Raw genomic sequence first — 7,681 nt, 5'->3', positions numbered from 1 at the left:
TGACCGGAAGTGAGGCCGTCGCCGGAAGTCAGGACGAGCGTGACGTCTCTGGGTAAGGCTTGGCGCCATCTTGAGCAGGTCAGAGGATCCTGGGACAGACGCCTGGACGCCTCCTCCCGTCGCAGGCGTGCTTGGGTGACTGACTCCAGTAACCCCAGTCCAAACGCGAGGAAACCCCAACTTCTCGGGAAAATATAGGCACAAGAAACCCCACTTCCCAACGGTATTTCTCTCCTGCAGGCCCTAAATAAATCCACGCGTTGGTTTTGCAAGCTCGTAATCTGCAAGCTAATAACGATTAGCTTTTAGAAACAAAGTTTTATAAAATATTTGCGTTTCCTATTTTATATAGAGTAAGCTAAGACATTCTGGAAAAAGGGCTCATTTCCTTTTTCTTATTTTTCCTTTCCTTTCCTTTCCTATTTTTTTCTAAGCAACGCATTGGTGGGTTTTACTCTCATTGTCTCTCTTCCTTGAGCACGCTCTATTTGCGCCAAGAACCCCTTGTTTCTCTTTGTGGGCTCTCCAAAGCCTTCTGGGGTTCTTACCGCTGATCAGGCGCCCCGCGGGTGAAAGAATCGCACGCAAATCATCGCAGAAGAGTTTTCCAAACGATTTCAACTTGGAGCTTAGCAAATCACAGGCCCGGCAGGGAAGGAAGGCGCTACAGTGGAATGTGCCCAAATTCTAATCCCAACTGAATTCAATCCCTTTTCCTTAAATAAAGTGTAGAAAATATAGTAACACATCGTTTTAATGTACTGCATACATGTACATTATATGTTATATGTTTAAAAAAAAAAAAAGAAGAAAGGAAAAGTCAGCAATGGGTTTTGTGGACAGAACGGCCGAGTCTAGCTAGCCTGGGACTCCGGGTGCAGAATCTGATCAAAAAGCCCTCCAGCCACTCCAGGCCCCGCCCCCAGGGGCGGGGCCTCACGCAATCAAGCGCGCGACGCCCAACGGCTTGCCGGCCGCGGTCGGTGACGTCATCCGCCGCGCGCTCCCGCCCTCTTGCCCACACTCCGCCCGGCTTCCCTCGCCCGGTGTGCGCAGGCGCGAGCCCTCAAGATGGCGGCGGCTGGAGCTGGCCGTCTGCGCAGGGCGGCCTCGGCCCTGCTCCTGGGGCGTCCGCGCCTGCCGGCCCGGGAACTGTCCGCTCCGGCCCGGCTCTACCACAAGAAGGTAGGCGCGGAGAGCGGAGCGTGCCGGGGGACGGCGAGGAGCTCGGGGGTCGTGCAGATGCCGCGTCCGAGTCTCCGCGCACCCCCGTCTTCAGGGCCCCCCAGCTTGCCGGGCACACTCGGGGGTCCGACCTGAGCCTCAGCCGGCCGGGCCAGCCCTGCCCCTCGCTTCTGGCTCTCCCGCAGCGCCCCCAGACCAGGCCCTCCCGTGGGCACTTGGGCCCGGGGAACCTTTTGGGGGGCTGGAGGCCGGGGCAGGGGTCCCCCCCGTCTGCGTGGAGCCCCCACGAAGCCCACTCAGTCTCGTGCTTGGTGTTTGTGTTCTTGTTTTAGTTTGGGGGCCACACCCAAACTCAGGCTCAGGCCTGACTCCTGGCTCAGTGCTCCTGGATCCCACTCCTGAGGGGTGCTCTGGGGGACCCTATGGGATGCCGGCGGTGGAACCGGGTTTGGTGCCTGCAAGGCAAACGCCTACACACTTGTCCTGTCTGTCCCTTAGGCCCAGTGTTTTTGTTTGTTTGTTTAGGGCGAGGGAAGAGAAATGTTGCATTTCTCTTGTTGCATTTCTCCTTGGCCTTTTCCGGGGCGCCCAGATCCTCCAGATGTGACAGTCCTCTCACGTCTTTGAGGGACACAAACTCCCCAAAGCCGGCCTAATGGAGATGATGGTCACAGAGTCGAGTCGGAATCCCGGGCCTGGAAAGGGACTGGAAGGTTGATGACACACTCAGTAACACGCTGCCCCGTGACCCGTCGCCAAGGTTAGAGGCGCGCTTCGTGCCAGTTGGAGCTGCTTTAGATTCGTGTCCAGCTGCGTGTTTACCCGAAACTTGGCTCCTCCCCACTCTGGATGTTTTCGTTGACCAGCCGCTGAATATCTGACTTTGCTCAGTGTCCCTGGCCACCAAGGGGCGCCTTGACTCCAAGCTGGTTTTAGGATCCCTCCCGCAGGGAACCCTGCCTGGTCCCTTTCCCCAGCAGTTAGTTTAGGAAACACCTTTTTTTCCTGCATCGCTGTTATTAGAATCTGTAAATAACAACTATTTGGTTCTTTTAAAGTGCTGTTTTAGCCAAGATCTGGTGACTTCAGTGGATAAATTAGGATGGGAGGGTGAAAACTCTGGAAGAAGGCAGTGTCCTGATTTTTTGCCTGTGTCTCAAATCTCTGGAGGTCATTCAGAGAACACAAAAAGACTTGGTGAACCACGAGGGTCTACCTGATCTTGAAGGTTGAAGCTTCCAACCTAGATGAAATTTGAGATGTAGTGATTATCCAGTTCTGGTTTGCTTGCTCTGAGGAGTTTATTCTCAGGTGTGAGACCAACATAAAGAAAGAGTGGGCCCGGAGAGATAGCACAGCGGTGTTTGCCTTGCAAGCAGCCGATCCAGGACCAAAGGTGGTTGGTTCGAATCCCGGTGTCCCATAGGGTCCCCCGTGCCTGCCAGGAGCTATTTCTGAGCAGATAGCCAGGAGTAACCCCTGAGCACCTCTGGGTGTGGCCCAAAAACCAAAAAAAAAAAAAAAAAGTGACTGGGGTGGGCTGGGCTGCTGGGAGTCTCAGGGGATGACCAGGAGCTACTCTCAGCTCTGAGCTCAGGCTTCAGTCATTCCCAGAGTTCCATGGGGGTCCATGTGGTGCCAGAGATAAAACCCTGGCCTCCAGCATGCAACACCTGGGCGCTCCAGCCCGTTGAACCATCTCTCTTCACCCTCTATTCCAGGTTGTGGATCATTATGAAAATCCTAGAAATGTGGGCTCCCTAGACAAGACATCAAAAAATGTTGGCACCGGCTTGGTAGGGGCTCCAGCATGTGGTGATGTGATGAAATTACAGGTATGGACAACCATGTCTTCCCTCTTTTCTGATCAGCCCATGGCTTCTCCAGTACATCCTTTTGTAGAACGCTGGTGCAGAGCAGGCACTGCCTTGAGGCTCCACATCCCGACTACTGGGAAATAGTCCAAGACCATGGTGTGCATGATTAGGGGAGCAGCAGACTCCTTGCTCTATGCCAGACGCAAAACTGACCCTGTCTGTGAGAGTAAACTGATCTCAGCTTCTTCCTGGATCCGCTTACATTCCAATTCAGCTAAGCCCAAGGTCTTGTAGATGTTACTAGTTCAAGGAGAACCACTAGTTTATTCAGTTCCCTGGCACCCCTAAGGCCAGAAATACAGAGACTCCCCTTTGTCAGAAACAACAGAAAGGCGGTGAGCAGCCTTTTCTGCCATTTCTGTCACCATGCTGGGGATGGGTGGGTAGCTGGCCCTGGTATACCTGAAGAAGCTACTATCTGCCTTTTTGTGCTGGCAGAGGAGACCATTAACAGAGGCATTTGTTTCAGACCCTCTGGTGCTTCAGGAAACTTTGAGGACTGAGATTGAGTATTTAAATGTAAATAAACCAACAGGCCTTATATGTGGAGACCCTTAGTTTAATTCTGGGTGTTTTACCACCACCCTCAAGTACAACTTAGAAATGACCCCTTTGGGTAGAGCCAACAGTAGCCCTCAAACAGCACTGGACGTGGCACCAAAAAGAAAAAAGAAACAGGACTGGAGAGATAGCACAACAGGGAAGGCATTGACTTTCACGTGGCCACCCCCAGATTCAAACCCTGCCATCTCATATGGTCTCCTGAGCCCACCAGGAGTGATTCCTGAGCACAGAGCTAGGAAGTAACCCATGAATGCTGCCGGGTGTAGCCCCCCCCCCTCAAAAAAAAAAAAGGAAAAGAAAATAGAAACATACCCTTACATAAGCATATGCAGGACTGCAGAGAAAGACATCACTTTCAGCTGGCCTTGGGTCCTTTGTTAAAAACAGGGTTTTCCTGTTTCCCTGAGTTCCTTGAAACAAAGCACATGGAGTAAATTCATGCCAAGACTTAAGAGTGTAGGCACTCAGGGCCCTGGGAGCCCTTCCCCAAGAGCCAGGTTGCAGGGGCTGCACCAGGAAGCACCACTGAGCACCTTCTTTTCTCCAGATTCAGGTGGATGAGAAGGGAAAGATTGTGGATGCCAGGTTCAAAACCTTTGGCTGTGGGTCGGCCATTGCCTCCAGCTCTCTGGCCACGGAGTGGGTAAAAGGCAAAACGGTAAGTTGGCTTCCAGGTCGGCGGATCCAATCCCAAACCCCATCCCCAGCAGACCTGTTTTCCTGTAGGAAGTGTATTGAGAGCTTGGGGGATCGATTCTTCCCAAACAGCACTCTTTAAGTTTTGTGTTTATGGAGTAGGGACTGATAGCACAGTAGTAGGGCGATTGCCTTGCATGTGGCTAATTCAGGTTTGATCCCCGACATCCCATATGGTCCCATGAGCCTGTCAGGAGTAAGTTCTGAATGCTGAGCCAGGAGTAACCCCCTGAGTACCGCTGGGTGTAGCAAAAAAAAAATTTTTTGTCTTTGTTTCTTCACCCCAGTTTCCATTTCTTCTCCACCTGGGAGTTTTGGATCATATGAGAATTTGGGGGGTGAAGTGGGTGGCATTTCCACTGGTGACATTTTATTTTTAATTGAATTTTAAAAAGAGCCTCAGCTCACTCAGCCTTGAAAGAGAACAGAAGTGGAAAAACCTTAGGTTTCTACACAGACACACACAGCTGAGGGAGGCAAGCCCCAGCCCTGCGAACTCTGGACTTTCTAGACTCCTCTCTTCTCAGAAAAGTCAGGCTGCCAAGGGGACCGCGTTCAGGGAACTGAGTCAGTGCGGAGCTGGCGGTGCATCGGGCCAGGCCACACGCCCCCTGCTTGAGTAGCCCAGGGCCTCCTAGCTGGCAGCTCCTTGGGGAAGTGGGGGCAAGGCCTTTGACCTTGGCACCCTAAGTTCCATAAATCACAATGATTCAGCAGAGCGGGGGCTGGGGAGGGCTGGGCAGGGCCTCCTTCACACACCACACTGGAACTGACCTGCCTGTCCCACACTGTGTCCTGTGGGTATCTCAGGGTGGAGGCCAGAGCATGGCGCTCTCATCCCCACACCCCCTGCCCTGTCTCTGGGGCACCACCAGCCTTGTTCTTCCCTGCCAGCCTCCCTCATGCCGGCAGCACTTTGAGTTACATTTGCTACTAAAAAACAGGGAGTAGAAGGTGACATCCACAAAATTAGCCTAGGGAGTCACGTCTTTCAAAATGGCCTCCAGGGGCTGGAGCAATAGCAGTTAGGGTGTTTGCTTTGCATACGGCTAACCAGGGTTCAATCCCTGGCATCCCATATGGTTCCCTGAGTCTGCCAGGAATGATACCTAAGAGCTTGGTATGGCCCAAAACCAAGACAAACAAATCAAAATGGCCTCCAGGGGCTGGAGTCATAGCACAGTGGGGAGGATGTTTGCCTTGCACACAGCCAACCTGGGTTTGATCCTCGGCATCTTATAGGGTCCTGTGAGCCCACCAGGAGTGATTCCTTAGCGCTCAGCCTGGAGTAATCCCTGAGTGCTCCTGGGTATAGCCCAAAAACAAGCAAACAAAAAACCTATCCCAACTAGTTCCATCCAGGGAGACGTCTCAGGCTTCCCTCAGGCTCTGCCTCTGGCCTCCTAGACAGACAAGTCCAGCTGTCAATGGGGCCCTGGGTCCTTGGGGTGGGGGTTGAGGGGGTCCCTGGAACCTCTTCCCTGACCCTGCCCCTAGGGCACAGCTGGCTAACCTATGCCTTATTCCCTGTCTCGTGCAGGTGGAGGAGGCCCTGACCATTAAGAACACGGACATAGCCAAGGAGCTCTGCCTGCCCCCCGTGAAACTGCACTGCTCCAGTGAGTCCGCACCCACCCCCACGCCTGCCTGCTGCTCGTGGGTGCTCAAGGAGCCCCATCCCTAGAGCCCCGTCAGAGCATTCTGGGTGGCCATCTTCAGGGCCACCCACAGTTCATACCCCCTAGTCTGGGACACCTCCAGGGGGCTCCAGTGCACCACGGCTCAGGCTGAGCTTGCCCTGGTTTCACCTCTGGACCTTCGAAACATCCTTGAGTTCATAGCTCTCCCCTGTAGAGACGAGGGATCAGGGTTGCAGAGCAGGGCCCCAGGAGCTTGGGCCCAGTCCAGTTCCATCGTAGTCAGATCCCAAATGTGGGGGTGGCAGCCTTTGTTGTTCCCATTGTCTAGGGATGTTCTCGATCCTGCCCAGGTCTCTTGCTGAGGGTAAGTCTCACAGAGAGCTGAGGACTGGACCCTGGGCTCTGCCCGCAGGAGCTGGGGTCCCAAGTCCCCCTTAGTGAAGGCCTCGTGTATAAACCTTCCCACACATTTCCAGCAAAGCCCCAGTCTCTCCTTTCTGGGCTTGAGCTGCTGGCTGCTTGCCCTATTCTCCGTTTTACCCCTCACCTCACTCCAGAGGTGTCAGGAGAGGGTTATGGCCAGTGTCCCGTCACCAGCATACTGGCAGGCCCTATCCCTGAGTGGGCGCTGCTTGGCCCCAACTCTGTCAGCCTCGATGTCGATCCCCCCAGTCCCAGCAGGAAAGATCTATTGCCCCGTTCGCCGGGGGAGACTGAGCCTTCCAAAAGCTGAGAGTCACAGGGCCTTAGGCTTCAGCCAGTGGTGGGCAGACTGGCAAGGCTCACAGACCTAGCACCACCTGCCAGCTCATGACGTCATATCACTGCCCCACCCGACACCTCACAGTTCTGTTCCTGTGACCTTCCAATCAATCCCGGTTTCTTCCAGTGCTGGCTGAAGACGCCATCAAGGCTGCCCTAGCCGATTACAAGCTGAAACAAGAACCCCAGAAAGGAGAGGCTAAGAAGAAATGAGCCCCCCCCACTCAGGGGGGAGCGCCCCAGCTGGCCCGAAATCCCCGAGATGCTTCACAGCCTCCCCCTTCACAGCACAACCACAGCAGAGCTTGGAGATGCGACGACCCTAGCTGCTCACCCCCATGTCTCGGACTGACCCAGATTATAGTTTCCTCCTTCCCGTCCACTCTCAGCCCTCACACAGCCCACGTCTATTCTGATGTGTGCGTCCAGCTGCAAAACCAGCACAGAGTCCCAAGCTTTGAGAGTTCACAAGTTAACGCACATCCCTTCTTCTCCCTGAGTCTGGCTGGAGGAACATTCTCAACTGAACACCTTGATGGGATGACCTGATAGAACCAGATATTGTACAGAAAGCAGACTTGTATATCTATCTCTATAGCAATAAAAACCTAAGACAATTTTCTCTCTGGTAAGCTGTGTGTCTCAGGGTCCCCCTCACCTCTAAAGTGCTGCCCAAGGGCCCTTGGCATTTCCGCTAGATACTGGTCCCTGGTGACACACTCTTTGCCAGATCAGTGGAGCCGGCGAGATGGCAAACAGGTTTCATGAAGTCAGGTGTCGGTGCAAAGTAAGGAGGAAGATGAGTGGAGAGAGCCTCCTCACTGCTCAGGCACAGATATTATCACACATAATCTATTTGACAACGGGAAGTGCTTCTGGAAGATTTTTGTTTGTTTGTTTGTTTTTGTTTTTGGGCCACACCCGGCGGTGCTCAGGGGTTACTCCTGACTGTCTGCT

The 7,681-nt window shown here is 53.7% G+C and overlaps 1 protein-coding gene across 1 annotated transcript; it reads left to right on the top strand.

Annotated features, from left to right (window-relative positions):
• Nucleotides 1–1,014: 1,014 nt before the first annotated feature.
• ISCU (iron-sulfur cluster assembly enzyme) lies at nt 1,015–7,345 on the top strand. Its single transcript, XM_049767877.1, has 5 exons — nt 1,015–1,185; nt 2,907–3,020; nt 4,174–4,284; nt 5,863–5,941; nt 6,852–7,345. Exons 1-5 carry the CDS (start codon nt 1,072–1,074, stop codon nt 6,935–6,937), a joined length of 504 nt encoding a protein of 167 aa, XP_049623834.1. The 5' UTR covers nt 1,015–1,071; the 3' UTR covers nt 6,938–7,345.
• Nucleotides 7,346–7,681: the final 336 nt, after the last annotated feature.

Source organism: Suncus etruscus, chromosome 2 (genome assembly GCF_024139225.1).
Source record: "Suncus etruscus isolate mSunEtr1 chromosome 2, mSunEtr1.pri.cur, whole genome shotgun sequence".
Taxonomy (NCBI): Eukaryota; Metazoa; Chordata; class Mammalia; order Eulipotyphla; family Soricidae; genus Suncus; species Suncus etruscus.
This window is presented reverse-complemented; position numbering and strand designations above follow the sequence as displayed.